General features: G+C 36.7%; 1 protein-coding gene across 4 annotated transcripts in view; it reads right to left on the reverse strand.

Moving 5' to 3' along the window:
- The window catches only part of ATG7 (autophagy related 7), a 103748-nt gene that overhangs the window by 86255 nt on the left and 1291 nt on the right, over window positions 1-16202 (reverse strand). For 3 of the 4 annotated variants that reach the window (XM_086755704.1, XM_086755706.1, XM_086755708.1), the window contains exons 2-12: window positions 13918-14128; window positions 13637-13691; window positions 11739-11856; window positions 10386-10463; window positions 9686-9802; window positions 8776-8925; window positions 6502-6590; window positions 5288-5409; window positions 4152-4242; window positions 2585-2729; window positions 1803-1961 (exon numbers count right to left, since the gene is read on the reverse strand). In XM_086755704.1, coding sequence (XP_086611830.1) covers window positions 1803-1961; window positions 2585-2729; window positions 4152-4242; window positions 5288-5409; window positions 6502-6590; window positions 8776-8925; window positions 9686-9802; window positions 10386-10463; window positions 11739-11856; window positions 13637-13691; window positions 13918-14095 — 1302 coding nt within the window. In that variant the 5' untranslated portion in view covers window positions 14096-14128. Of the gene's footprint in view, window positions 1-1802; window positions 1962-2584; window positions 2730-4151; window positions 4243-5287; window positions 5410-6501; window positions 6591-8775; window positions 8926-9685; window positions 9803-10385; window positions 10464-11738; window positions 11857-13632; window positions 13692-13917; window positions 14129-16202 lie in introns of those variants that run through there. The other variant, XM_086755707.1, reaches the window with a different exon arrangement.

Below are 16202 nucleotides of genomic sequence, written 5' to 3' on the forward strand. Positions count from 1 at the left end.
GTATATGCTATTATTGAATAGGAAAACTGGGTTTTTCCTATGGGCACCACATGTCCTACCATTACTGATATAGGCTCACTAAAGCACTGCTATTGGTTCCTTCTTATTACTGGAAGTGCCTCTTCAAGTCTTTTTTTTTTTTTTTTTTTTTTTAAGTTTCATCACAATCTCAAGATTCCGTAGCACAGTCTGGTCTTTGTTTCTGACAAGACAACTCATAACACTAACTTTCGGTCTTTGTCTCTACATGCGCAAAATTGTATAAATCAAGATTCCCCAAACAGCTTTTACTTCTTCTAATTAAACTACTCATTCTTTCCTAATATTCCTATTTTCATTTTTCTCAAGTTTAAAAAGCAACACAATGCCATGTGACACAAAAGCTAGTCAGCACCATGTTGGTGCTCTATGTCATGCTGCAAAGATGCTTTCTTTTCTGTACTTGTCCTACTGTTTAAAACTTCTACGACCAAATTAATGTTATCAAGTAACAATAACACTATAGTGCAGCAAGGTTAAATACAATTCTAGGAACTTTCAGAGAGTGTCTTCTGATTTACTTATTAAAAGTTCATAAAGTGAAATACTCATTGAATTACTGCTTAGTACCAATATTGATTTCATAAATAATGACAATAATAGGATGAACACAGCTAAAAATAGAACAAAAACACAGAGCAATCCTTGGGTCAAACCTAAACATGTTTGGAAACGATCTTCTGTAAAGCTTGTTCACAACACTGATCACCAACAAGTAACAAATCTACATCCCACTGTTCACACCTCTCAATAATATTACGACTAGTAACACCATCAGAAACATTTTAAATACAGAATTTCACTGTAAGTATACAGAACCCGTGCTTACGACACTGAGTGGTTAAGATACTGTTTGCCAGCCGAGCTCTGGTAACTATAGCTACCAACTGTAAGACAGTCTCAATTCCAAAACAAAAACTATGAACAGTTGAGTGGCTTCTATCACATTCCAAATGAGTATTAAAAAAATTGTGCTCATGACAGAGCAAGCTGAGAGCATGTCTATTCTGAAATTACAGGCCATATTGATTCTTCTCCCAAAAGGATGAAACTTAAGAGAACTGCAAACACTTCTAAGTCGAGTTTTTTAAATCTACTTCTTTTCAGCAGTGAAAATTAGGTGTGTTTAAACACGTGCACTGAATAACGTGCGTGTGATACACATCCTTGGAGTCAAAGAGCATAAAGTCTGCCCTTGGTGAGCCTTCCAACATAAAGCTTCTAAAACAACATTTGGTGATTTCATTCCAACAGCAGCATAACCAGTTAAAAATTAAATATTTGCCTCTTATGTAGAAAATCGGCTTAAACCAGATTGCAAATGTTGTGTGTAACACACAACAGGAAATCTCAACAATACATTTATTACCACCTTCAAGACCTTCTGCTCCCATAGTAGACAACTAACGTGTCTCAACTCACATTTGAGAGCAGAGCGGGAAAACACAGTGTTGAAAGCAGCCATGACTCAAAGTTCCTTAGGACACACTAGACAGGAAAAAAGTTTACTTCATCATCAATGAGTTACAAGATGTTTCAGGTGATCTTTAATTATATTTCATTATTACAAATATTCATCGTCTCAAACTTTAACAGGAACTGAGTACTTGAAGTAAAACACCTCTAGATTTGTCAGTAACCAATGCAATGCCTGTGTAGTATTTTTCCCACTCATGATTAACTACCAGAACTTGGAATAGTTATTTAAAGTCACTGCTGCTCCTCCAAGGAATACAGTAACACATTTTAAATATTGATCTTACCACTCCTGGGAAGATTTTCTGCAGTCTGTCTGCTGCTGCAAGTGCTTTCGGCTTCCCACCGCTAAGACAGTCTTCGAACTCATACAGTGGCTGTCGTACCGGGTTGGAGTAGGAGATCTTTGCATTGTCCACAAATGTAATCTTCCTGACACCCCAACCCTAAACAAGAAAGTAACTTAAATAATGATAAGTGCAATGGACTTAGCCATATACTTTTGAGTAACGCCAGAAACTCAAGAGGAGTTTTGTCCAATTTTTCCAGAAAGAACAAGCTACAAAAGCTTTATGCTATTCACAGCAACAACCTTGTACTTGCACTGAACTAAGAGAAAAGAAAATTCAGTCTGTCCAGATACATCATTTCGCAGTAATCCCCCAAAACCCTACTGAATTCAGTGGGATGTGATAAACGTTCCCGAAAGTAAATATGACCACAGTTACTTATTTCAAGTGCTTCACCGTGAATTTGATCATTTTAGCTTGATAATTTGTTCCAGAATTTCTTATTCAGTCTTTTCTCATGTAAATTCAAAACAAATTACTATTCTGCTAAGGTTCTCTTATTTGCTGCTATTCTGCCATTAGTAGAACTTCAAGTTATTTCCATTGGCTATATATCTTACCTCTTCTCTGCATTTATAACATCAACTAACAGGGATTATGTGTAGATTAATACAGAGGAATACAACTTTTCTCTTACGTGCCATAGCAGCTGCTCAAAAAAAAAAAAGTATAATTTATGAGAAACAGTAGATTATTTTTAAGATTAACTCAGGACTTACCATCAAGGTTCTTGCAACACTACAACCCAGTGTACCAGCTCCTAGCAGCAGACACTTTGCAGACACAATTTTTTCCAAATCAAGAGTAGGTACCAATCGCCAGCACATCAATTTCAAATTAAGATCCACTGATGATTCTGCTAACCTATACCACAAAATAAACAGCAACACACTGCTGAATGTTCTTGTGTTTCTCCAAAGCAATTACTTTTATTTCAGTTGAGGTTCAATACTTTTTTCTTTTTTTCAGGTGAGAAAGTAACTCAACATACAGGTAATACGAAAACAAAGTCCCCCAAGCATACTTCCACCTAATAAAAAGGTGCATGGCAAGGAGATCGGAAAAAAAAAAAATAGTTTCCTGCATCCAGTTACATCTGTCCTCAGCAGGAAATATTACACTTGCCCTCTAAGGAATGGAGTCAGACCTTTGTGGAAGGACAATGAGGTAGGCAATTCATGCTCCACCTAATGTCAGATTTTTTTATGCATCAGAATACAGAGTGTTAAAACTCTTATCAAGTCAGACCATCACAAATCATCCATAGAATGTTAACTGGCAGAGGAAAATGTCAGAAGAAAAAAAAAAAACAAAACCAAACAACCGGAGCATGACTATCTCATTCACTCTCCTGCTTCCCCTTTCCAAAGGAGTATATTGCATCACACAGAATGGTAATGCTTATCCCTCTACTCCCTCTCATACAACTCTGTAGAATTCCTTTGCCTTTCTGTCTTCAAATCAGGTATATAAGTAAGTTCTCAGACTCCCTTATACATCATAAATGTAATTTTTGCAGTATCCAGTAAATTATTTGTCACACAAGGATTTAAGATCACAATTTCCAAGGCTGGCATATTACCAACAGCCTCTACAGGAATTAACAGCACACATAAAGGTCAAGCTACACTTATGTAAAGAATTAAGAGCCCTCAGACAAACCTTCTCTAATGTCTATGAACATACTCTGAGTTGTCACAATGCAAGACAAAAATGGCTTAGCTTCATAGGTAAAATATGTTAACCTAAACCATTAGATCAACAGACTCCTACAGTGTTGCAGAGTCAAGAACACACACGGAGTCAGTGAAAGCAGACGAGCCAACAGGCTGTGTAACTAGACTGTTTGCAATCCACTGCTCGTACATCATGTGCACAATGAGAAATAATACTAGCGTCATGTTTCCTGAGCTTTTTGTTACACCTTAACAATGCCAAAAGGTTGAACTTTTACACAGGCTTATTTTCATTATATTTGACAACTTGCAGGCCTTTCAATGAAAATCACAGGCCTGTAACACTACGGCCTACATTCCACTCAGCTTTAAATACGACGCATTTGAAATCTTACACTAGAGTCAAAACTGCAAACACTTCTGCTGCATGCAGTGCACTCTGCTCTATTAAGATCCTTGCCCCCAACAGGACTGCCCAAAGTATACACAGTGTACGTGTTACTGTACACTCTTACCTAACAGAGACAGACCAGCCTTGCATTTCACATTTCAACTAGTTATGGCTTAAGCTCAAGTAAAGAAAGCTACAGAAATTTAAAAGATAATAAACCTTTTTGGATCCATGCATTCACTGAGATTCACCATCCTTGGACCCATGCCTCCCTTTTGGTTTTTCTCCCATCCAACAGCTTTTGGACAACCTGTTTGATATATCAAAAAAAAAAAATAGGGAAAGAATGAAAGCCTTAATATCACAAGATAGAAAAAAGAAATTTTGTTGGATTTAATCTTGGGGGAAAAAAAGCAAATTCTAAACCTGTAAGTGAATAATCTGAATCTTAACAACCTAGTACATACTGCTATACAAATTTTGCTGGTTTACATCAACTGAAAGCACTGCTTCTTGGAGAAGTGCTTTACTCCCAGGTGTCCACTGTGCTGCTTCTGTCTGTTCAGCTTGCTTCAAACCTAGGACAGAGATGGCATCATTCCTCATCAAGCCTCCGGATCGTTAATGTTAAACAGACTGCAGTGTTCAGAACTCAGTAAATTCATAATTCAGAACTCAGTAAATTTTGCCAAGTTCAATCATCTCTTTATGTTCCCCATGTGTAAATTCAGTTGAGAATGATATATCCTAATTATATAATAATTCAACAATTCACAACAACAATATGTAAAGTATTCAGAACTTCTTGGATGAGGTAGAGAAATTTTGTGTTACTGTCCTGTACGCAGCCTGAGTTTATGTTCTAATCTTACAAGCTTATTGCTTTAAAATACATCTGCCTGCCTCACTATGGGACTGAATGACCAATTCCACTCTGCAGCAGGCTTCTACCATTTTAGAAATAAAAAGATTGCATCACACAAATCCACTACCACAGGCATTTTTTTCTACCTGAGGGACTATGTGCAAACTTAACAAGAAAAAAAGAGACTAATTGCTAATTGCCTGGGGTTTTTATTTCATACAACACCAGGAGGACTTGACTATTTTTTTTTTAAATTTGAAACACAATTTAAGGAGGAAAAATTCAAAAGAGAATATGCTCTCCTCTTCCTTTTCTGAAGAAGGAACCATTTAACAGAAATTCAAACAACGTAAAATCAATTTGCAATAACTTAGCATAAACAATGATTTTGTAGTATTAATTTATTTTTTCCATCTTTAGAGTGATTGAGGAGGGAGAAAAAAAAAATGGAAAAGAGTTGTTTCTTTTTTTTTTTTTTTAAATGGATTACCTGGGCCAAGGGTGCTCTCCGGAAGTTTTATTTCAAAGATAATGCTGTGTGTTATGTCTCTCACCCCCTGCATGGTCCTGTCTCTGAAGCAGAGCACTTCAACCGACTGGAGAATGTTGCCCCTGCCATTTAAAAAAAAAAAGATAGAGAGAGACAGATACGTAACTTCTTTAATAGGAAAGGGACTTCTTCCAAATGCTATTTTATCCAGGCTTAGTAACTTGCAGATTCTGAGTAAGGCTTTTTCTGTTAGTACCAGAACCCTGTTGTTCTTATCAGGTATAAATACAAACAATTGCTTAGTATGTGAAAATTACTAGTTTGTTGTGAAACAGCCCTAAAAAATGACACCATCAGCTTGTCCTCTGTCATTTTTACAATGCTGCTTGACAAACGGAATACGTAGAGGAATAAAAAGCAGGGAGGCACTAAAGCACACATCAGGTGACATGATGCACTTTGCCATGGCCCAAGCAAGATGCTCTTAGTTCTCAATACAGTATCACTTTTCCTCCTTATGATTCAAATCCCCAAATAAAACAAATAGAACTTTAGTGTCTAAAAACGTCTGCATCTCAGGGTGTGTTAAGGTCTCTGGGCATTTACACATTATTCTACACTACAGTTCAGCTACCTAAATGAACATTTCTTCTCCATCCTCTGTGCTTTGTAATGAAATGTATAAGCCAAAACCATGAAAATGCAACACTTACATTTTTGTTACAGCAACTCAATTTTATATGATACTTTAAATGATATCTTTTTTTTTCAAATACCAGAGTTTAAAACTATGTCCTATTTTCCCAACATCTGCCCAACAAAAAATTCAAGAAGGTACACTACAAGAAAATCTGAGAGCATGTTTTCAAAATTTAAGTCTACTATTACTTGGCACTGATTAATTACATAAAATCATATAATATTTTAAATAATATTTGAAATAGCTAAAGGGTATTGACAGGGCCTGAAGCAAGTACTTACAGGTACATGCAAGCATGTGAGGATTAGGAATAGTAGAAACTTGTGACTGACAGAAGTAAAAAACAGAGTAATATGCAAAATTAGAATCATTGAAGGTGAGTCATGTCAAAGCTGAAAGTTAAATCTCAGCTGAGTGATACGAGTAAAGTGCCATGGGAGGTGGGGGGGGGGCGGAATGTCTAACTTGATATCAACCAATAAATAATCTATGTTGGAAATAATAAAATAGATACCATTTGTGGGCTGCCAAGATCAGGAAATTTCTCAGCGGCCATCCTGGGTAGTGGGATAAATTACATGGATCATAAACTCCAACTGTCACCTGCAATAAATAAAATTGCTGTAAATGAGAAGTCATCGTCTATCCATAGTGATATTCAGTTCACAGTAAAAGTTATCTGGCCATTTTTATGTAAAACTTTTGGACAAAGAAGGCATACATACACATTTTATGTATTTACAAATGTTTAATACATGGTCACACTAGATTTCAGTCAACTGTTTGTGACAGCTTTGAGATTTTTCAATTTAGCTTCTTTATGGACATTCACTTGTCACTACCGGATGTGCACCTTCCTTACTCTCCTTAAACGCACCATCGTGGGAGAAGCCCAACCTCCGAAGCCTTGCTCTCAAAACAAAACTCTGTATTGACTTTGGGATGATCAAAAAGTGAAAGGGGACAGGCTGGCAGATGTCGAGCCAAAGGAAAAACAGCATAAAAGTCCCTTGTAAAGTCAGCCTTCAAGATGGTATCTAGATAAAGGAACTGGACGTTCTGTCTCTTGTTCAAGTGATGTAGCGTCATGCTCGTAACTGTGGCTTCTAAACTAGGAACTTACTTTGCAGTCAATGCAGAACCAAAACACATCTAGAGACTAGAAAGATGCCACCACCTGCACCTTTAGATATGCTGAAAAGCTTAACTGGGCCATCATTAGCGATATCTGTGTCTCTCACATCTACAGAGCTCTTCTCTCCTGCTTCTTTGACTGTAGATGGACTTAGAGCAATTGGTCTCAACTTTACCAGTCACTGAGGTGTCCCAATCTAACAGATGCAGATAGGAGAAACAGGGGCCCACTCCCCATCCCTCCTCCCAGCTATACAGTGCTGCTGCTTTGCAACTGCAGCAGGCTCAAGCAGGCGTAAGACCCCTTAGTAAACCAACTCAATTTCATGAACTAGCAGAAAATTAATTCAACAATAGCAAAAACATATTTTTCTTCCAGGGAAGCAAATTCAGTTGGCTCACTGAAATACAAACAAACTCTACAGGCAGTATTGATGCAATAAATTCTGTCTGACAGCTCTAAAATTTTGGCACTTCCCTCCAAAGTAAATGTTAAGGAAGGAATATATTCCAGATGATTACTGATTTCTCTCATATTGAGAACATCCCTATCTAAATAAGTATACTCTTACCTGTGACCTATTATTGTAGTTATACTACCATTTAAAAATCTTAAACTCCACAGTCGTGTTTTACAACACACTGCAGACCTAGGTCTTAATTTCAGAGAAACAAACTTGGAAAAGCAAAAAAATAATTGAAAATCAAGTACTGTAAATAAGAAGTAAATTACTTTTATAAGATGTGACAAGACCTCCTGAAACAAACAAACAAACAAAAAGTATTTTTTGCACTTATTAGCTCTTCACCATAACTCGGAGTTTTGTTTCCTAACACTTCAGTGACATGTAAGATAAAAAAAAAGTTTAAAGTTCACAAAAAATAAAGACAGTAAAGCTTCCAGAAAGGCCTAGGGAAGTTCAGCAACTGAGCAACATGATCCAAAACAGAATGCAAAGTACATGAACAAAAGCCAACCAACCAGCCAACTCTCGCTGTGACGACATCTGCTTCATGTATCATTATAATTCTTCCCTAACTGAGAGCAACTGACAGTAGTCACTTTACACTCAAAGGACATGCGTGATCTCTGCAGTTAACAAGAAGAAATATTCCAGCGTCTTCTGGTGCACAACCCATCTATCTTCCAAAATTAAAAAGCATTTACCTTGAACATTCTTATAACATGCATATGTGGCAAAAGAGATGTTGAAAGAGGAGAACTCCCATGTAGTATTCCCCGATTATTGTTACCACAACCAACAAATACACAAAATATATGAGTACCAATTTTTAGTACACAAACAATAAAAGAAGTGTTTTGCATTATTATTGCATAATAGGTAAAGTGGTTGGAAAACTTTAATCGTTATGCTAACTCTTTCATAAATTTATGTTCTTTCTGTTTTGATAATGAGGAAGATCAAGCATGAAGCACTTTGTTTTCACGCTGACTGTTAATCTGATGGAACTGGGCTTTTGCGTAAGTACTAGACACACTTGACACAAAAATCAATCCAAGCTGTTGGCCTTCAGCTATTTACCCAGTCTATTCATTTCCCAACCATTCTGTCCAGCTCAGTATTATAGCTACTTTTTAAATCATTTGTAAATTAAACATTTGTAGATTATAAAGACACAAAATTCTCATTACCTTTCCCCCTTGATCTTGGAAGAAGCAGTCCCAGTTTTTCAGTAGAGATACCACGATAGAATTGTCATGATGCTTGATCAAAAAATAAGGCAAGGCTGTAACCCCCTCTTTCTGGCAAAGTTCATCATATGCTTTCTGAAGTCCTTGAATCTAAAAGCAAAAAGACAACTGAATCAATTTTCAGTGTTCAGTTGAAACTCTGTCTTTGGATCATGGCAGGAGCTTGTACACTGTTTATCACTACAGAACTAACGAGGGTCTTCTGAGAAGGGAACTAAGCATTTTTCACTGAAAAAACCCAAACTGTTTCTCACTGATTATTATGCCATTAAAAAGTCATTCAAGGTTTTGCATTAACTTCTGTCAAACCACAAAGGCACATGCGGACAAGCTGATTTTTTCCATCCTTTCACGTTGTCATACGAACGAACCTACAAAAAATTGTTAACTTTTCTCCTAAAAAAAAAAACACCAACCAACCAACCTTCCCTATCCAGTTCTTTGTCTTGCCCAATCACGCACTTTGTTAGCAATTTTGTAATTGTTAATGACTTAGCTCTCCCAGGAGATGTCCCTTTTAAAAGTTTCTTAAAAAAATACTGAGTTTCAAAAACATAGCTATATATCCAACAAGCTGTATATAAAAGTTAAAAAGAACATAAACACCTCTTCAAGAGTTGTCTGCCACATCTGCATCTAAATAAATAAAGCTGAAGTGATATTAACCTGAGAGATTTTATATTCAATAATGAGAAAAGAGGTAAACAAAAAGCCCACATGGAAGAGTGAAGATTTTAAAAGAAATTAGATCATCACATTAATTCAGTATGTGCTAACAATAACATTAAGATTTACAGCCCACAAAATTGCTTAGCGCCACAGAATTCAGAACATTTAGTATTTTGAATACCTGATTTAATGGGAATCTGTCACTAAGACACACTGGTTTCTGAATTATATGTATTCCATCAGGGAAGCAGAGAGCAGGGTAGCAGAACCAGTAATAGAAATGATACTTTTTTAAATCCTAGAAAAAAATACGTAAAATTAGATAATAAACATATAGATCAAAGTAAATTACAATTTGGAATACTAATCGTAATTGATGTTTGATCACACTAACCACACTAACCATAGTTCTCTTTACTTCACTAGGTGCTGTGTTACGATTTTAGAAAATAATAAAAAGATAGTAGATTTCCCTTCTCTGTATATGTTTTTATTTAAGATTTAAACAGATAATGTACGTACAATACTTCAGGTTTTGCTAGCTGGAGTAGTATTTATTCAAACTTTCAATTTGTTAAACATGAAACCGTTGTTCTACTGTTATTAACAGCTACAATGCTGTCAGATAATCTTACACATTTGTAGAAAAGAATATGAGACAGCACCAGCATTTTTTAAAGAATACATCCTAAAATACTTTATATCTGTACATGAGCATGGCTTATTAGTTTTTTCTTAAAATGTTTTCAGACATTTTAAAATGTCCAAGAATGACCCTGGTAACATTAATACGCTAATACTGCTACAGTTTATCTCCTAAAAAGAAACTACATCATTTCCACTCCAGTGCTCTAAGTATGAGATGTATTATTGTTACTCACTGCAAATGTCAGCAGCAGGAACCTGTTCAAGAGCATAGGGTTTTCAAGAGCAGCTCCAGATGTTATTGATTCCCATATCTGTCATTCATTGCGGGGACAAGAAGGAAGAGGTAGCATGAGAGCAGCTGCAGAAATCTTTAATTCTTCCAGCTACCTTAAAAATACTGAAATTAACGTCCCCAGTCATCCACTGTGATCTTTTCCTAACTAAACTCATCCATGCTATTACCTATGCTAAAAGGATTTTAAAGGTAAGACAAACATGTACTCTCTCACACAAAAAAATTACAGAAGCTGGGGAACAAGAGGAACATTAGTTCACAGAGCAGCAAACAATCATCAGGAACAGCCCCTCATGTACATGGACTACTAACACCAGCACAAACTAGAACCTACTGTGATATTAAGAACCTTTTGCTGTACTCTCATCTTTTACATTCATGAGATCTATAGATACGAGATATGTGAACAAGCTACTAGGAAATCTGGCCCAGAAAAGCTGACTTGCAAGAAAACAGTACACTGCATGTCGGTGAAAACAGAAGCTATAATATCTGTATGAGGCAGATCTGTTTGATCTTTGTCTTTAAAAAAACAAACAAAGTAACAATAAATACAACAGTGAATAACACATTCTGACCTTCCCGGTGTCCCTAAAGTTAAAAACTGTATTGTACCTACCGCTAGCAGGGAAGCAGTAGGCCACAGGAACACAAAAAAATCCATAGCCTTGAGTGAAGATATGCATGAAAACTTTGCTATGCAAGGCTACCAGGCAGACAATCAAGCTAATTAAAGGAATCAAGGGCTGGTCAAAGTGAAGTATCTCAAGAAGAAAAAGGTTGCCTTACTTTGATTTTCACTTCTCCCCAAACCATGACACTTAATTTAGCTAGTTACAGTGCAAGGAGAGTAGCCCCTTCCTTGGACAGCCCCCTTTTTCTTGCTTTATCTCAGGCTCCTGGCTGTTCTGGAGCTTTCCCATCACTTTGTCACACAGATGTACTGCAGTAATCTAAAGTTTAAACCAGGCACCTGCTGGTTTCTGGGTGTCAAGATAAACTTCTAAAATGCGCTCTACCGAATTCAAGTCACTGGTAGCTCCAACAGCACTGCTACTGGCCTAGTAGAATGCTGAATGAAGTCCTCCAAGTATATTTAGCTACTTTCTACTCTCTTGTGCAGAACAGTAAAAAGCAAACATCAAACTATTCCTTCCAGAATAAGTTAAATTCTGAGGCTACTATACGGGTGAGTATGGACAGCATCTCCAATATTTGGGGCAGAGACTGTGAGCGCTGCACTGGCTATTTCCAAACCCTTTCTACCAGCTGATTTGATTTTTAACCTCACCTCATTTGCTTCTTTTTCCAGAAGTAATTTCTTATCACAGGATTTGAAAGTTTCAAAAGTGTTGGTATTATACAACGTTCCGAAAGCAGGACAGCAACGTGCTGGTATTGAAGCATTCCTGAATAAAAGAAAGAAACCTCTGGGAATTGGATACCAGTGCCTTTAAAATGATCAGTGGTAGCAGCAGTAGCTATCCTACGGTGCAAGGTTGCCCTGAAATTGCCAGATGATGAGGCACAGTACAAAAGTTAACAACAGTTCTAACAAAAACATTTTTATCATCATAATGCTTTATTGAACGTGGATTTGTACAAGAACCTGTGCAAATACGCATCTACATTATGACTTCAAAACTATACTAGGCATCTGTATTATTTCTAAGCAAGGTGGCATTAAATCATAGACTGAAGATTTTAAAATTCTGTTCAAATATAAAGTACCCATGACAAATGTGATTTTCACCAAGAAAAAAAATATTAAGACTGAAATTTAGATGTCAGTATTTCATTCACATAGTTACTCAGTTAAAAATTTATGTTTAAAAAACATCCCAAAGGAACCCTAAACCAGACAAAAGATTGAGTGGCTTTCATAGTTTGTAACATTATCAGCTGGAGAAGCTGCTGTTTGCAAACACAGTGTATATTTTTCTCCCTTTTAAAATGCAAATTAGGTTAAAAACCTACAACATTCCCTTAATTTACAGATCTGACTGATTTCATTGACTCCTTCAACACTGTTCTCCCAAACTGATATTTCTGACCACTGCTAAAACTCAAATACAGCAAATGTTTCAGTTACATAATAAATACAAAAGATGTAGTTTCCAGAAATTTTTAAAGCTAAAAGGGAACTCTTCATGATAATCTAAGCTGACTACGTAAAGTACAGAAACAGAAGCACAGAAAACTACCACAGTAGAAGGAACAATTAAACACTACATAAATGGATCTTTCATAATTTTATTTTTGTCATAACGTTCGAGAGCTCAAATACCACGGTACCATCCATTTTTTCCTAATCTGAAATTCCTGTTCTCAATATCACGGCTCTCCTCCTATTGCACTTTGCTGCATATGCTTTCAGTATTGTACCTAGAAGTTCTTACATAGGAATTAATGGAACAATATCTCCTAAGAAATTACCTCAAAGCGCACAAAGCCTCACTAGGCTCCTAACATCCTCACCAAGCAAGGCAGAGAAAGTCACTTCTGTGATTTACAACTTTATAATCTACCAGTTTAAAACAAACAAGACATTAACTATGAAGACGTCTGTTCCGATGTTAGTTATACTAACGTAGGCATTTGCTGGTAATTAAAACCATATGGAAAAAATATTTCCCTTCTCATCTAACTTTCTGCTTTGTACACCAAGTAGCTTTGGTTTATGTTTCACTTTGAGAGTAAAAGAAAAGTACAGAATTCCAGCCATAAAGGTTAAACACTTTTGAATGTATCACGAAGTAGCAACTAGGAATTATAAAAACTATTTTGAGCTCCCAGTTGTAATGATGAACCCTCAGTAAACAATGATCTGAGGAAAAATTTGACCAGAAGCCAGAAGACCTCCCTTACACAGAAGGGCTGAAGAAACGGGGGGAAAAAAAAAAAAAAAAAAAAGTATTTTATAAAGACACATATGTTTAATTCACAGTGAGTGAATTTGAGACTTACCAACGTATTTTAAATTCGGCCCTTCAGATGAATATACTACTTCAGACACAGGAAGTTAAAGTTTGTGACTCAGAGCAGTCTCTCCACTGTTACAGAGTTCACAGAAATGTGTATTTATTTTCATGTAGAATTTGTCTAAGTAATATTACACATCAAAGCATTACTGTTACGCAAGGAAAGTGTCTTCACATGCGAATTAAGTAAACCACAGTACGTACTTACACATCAAAGGCACTAAACTCCAATGTCAAGCGAGCTGGCAAACCCAAAGGATCACCTGGACAAAAAGCAGTAACATGCTTCTTATAAACTGAAATACATAGATTAACCTCCCTCTTTTTGTTAACCTAAGTTATAAATTACCCACAGACACACCAGAATTCACAGCTCACCCAGCCGTGTTCTCTACTGTTTGAGCAAAATACCTGAAATATGTCACACAAACACTTCAGAGGAATGACAGGAGAAACGCAAACTGAGCAAGATGCTCAGTTCCCACCTACCATTGTAGTAGTATCCTTTGATAACTTTTGGGGTCTCATCCAACCGGTACTCATTGAGTTTCTTCTGGGTTAGTTCGTGCCAGAATCCTGCATCCAAAGCAGAACTGAAGGGAGCAAACTGCAGCTTTGAGATCCCAGGATCTACAGGATGGTGCGCCTCACTACTGGCAGTTGCCATGATTTTGGTCAACGACGGCTGTTAAACAGAATTCTGTGGAAGTAGATATGCCTGATAAGTACATACTCGATTGACTATATTACTCACAACTACTCAACACTTCTTTTCAATACATTTTGTTGGGTTAAAGTGTAGAAAGCCTTATTCCTCTGAATATCTAAGTAACTCCAATTTTAAAAGTAATTGACCAGAGGTCCTTTCAGTTCAAGCAAAGCCCTTCCAATTTCTTCTAGATAAAAAGGCAAGTATATGTCCTGTTTGGCCAAGCTGCCTAGAAGGGTTTGATTTCCTGACAGACATTCCATGATTCCTCCTATTACTTAGGATACTAAATCTGAACTATGTGCTTCTGAGTTAGATCTTGTATTATGCTGCCACAGATAAAAATAACAACATGCTAAAAACTGTATCTGCATTCCTTCTGACATCTAACTATCCATCTAAAACCCTACTAGTACTATTTAAGTTCTGATGGCATTTAAAATCCAAACTAACATTTTTTTTTAGCTATGTCTTCACTCTCAGCCTGTGGTGAGAGCTAAACACTCATAAAGCATTTACAAATTAACACGTAAAGCTAGCAAAGGGAAACTAAAACCAGGAAAACTCTTGCAGCCAGCAAAGGGCAAAGCTGGAAACAGAACCTAGAACTTTCTGAGCAGTTGCACTAGCCATTAGAAAGTCAACGTGATGTACAAGTCTAGATTATTTCTATTTCTAGATTAGTTCTTCTCTCCTAAAGGTCTTTGCATATGGGGAGTGTTTTTTTTTTAAATAATCCTAATCACTACTCCATATTGGCTGAATGGTATTCCTATAAGCACATAGTCTTCAATTCACACCACTTACAAATTTCAGAATTTTAGACTCTACCCCAGAATGCGGAGTAAAACATCTAAAGTGGGCTATGAGAAGTCTCTACTTCAACAAGGCATAACAGTCCCCTTGCTCACGTTGTTAGCAGCAGCACTCACTTCACTCTGAGGTGATTCAGCTTACTCTGCTTGCTTTCTTGAAAACTTACCAAATAAAAATGCTGCCCTCAATAATCTCCTTTACTTACTGTTAGTATTCCTCTTCGTGTCTGTACCTACACACATCAAGATGCAAGTTTCAGAAACACAGTCCATGAGATGGAGTATTCAAATAGAAAACCAGGGAGGGAAAGTCCTCCGTTTTAGCATTCCATTCTGTCTTTGACTGTCTAGCTGAGATAAGCATAGATGTCACAAAACAAGGGTTTGCTACACATTAAAAACGAGATTTTAAAATTGTAGTTTTAAAACTCCTCACAAAGATACGAACAGATGCTCATATCTATTTAACACAACACATCCATCTACCAAGCTAGTAACTGCTGTTTTCCAAGTCCAGGAGGGAGCTCGATAGCTATGTGAATTGATAGGTTTTGTTTGCAATGCTCATTAAATCAACCATTTGAACTCACACACTCTTGAAACTATTCCTTCAATTAACTAATTTTAAAGATGAAATTTTTTAGTTTGCAGAACATAACCGCAAGTGATTGACTTCTGTTACTGACCCTTCACAACACCCCTGTTACCTCTTCACATGGATCAATGGTAGGACTTTACACAAAGAAAAGCCAAAATCAGGTTCCTGGCACAGCTAACTTATCTGACACCAATCTAAATAGATGCACCGCAGTTTTCCTGTACTGTAGCTTGGATTGAATTGAACAGTTCCAAATTTACCATCCTGTGAGGTCACTTGTGCAAAAGAAAGAGACCTTACATGCTTTTTGGAACAGGGAGAAGGGAAAGAGAGGTGGTTTTAATTTCTTAATAACTGCCAAATATTCTCCAAGAGAATTTCTGAAATATGTCAAAGCTGATTTGAGAAAGACACAGTTACGCTTTTCCTCACACAATATTTCCTTAAACAAAGTCCTCAGTGTCATCCAGCTATCCCCTCTACGTTCAGTTTACACAGTTTATCTCCTTCTAGTGTAAATGTTTTCCTCACTTGCTGGTAAGTTGTGGAATGTGGTTTTCTGGGTATAGATTTGAGGTTTTCCATATTTTTCACAGTGAAAGCTATATGTTTCAGTTCTGTCATGATGTCTTGCTTTAACTGGTATATTGCA

The sequence above is a fragment of the Chlamydotis macqueenii genome, chromosome 10, assembly GCF_036417535.1.
Source record: "Chlamydotis macqueenii isolate bChlMac1 chromosome 10, bChlMac1.mat, whole genome shotgun sequence".
In the NCBI taxonomy this organism is placed as follows: domain Eukaryota; kingdom Metazoa; phylum Chordata; class Aves; order Otidiformes; family Otididae; genus Chlamydotis; species Chlamydotis macqueenii.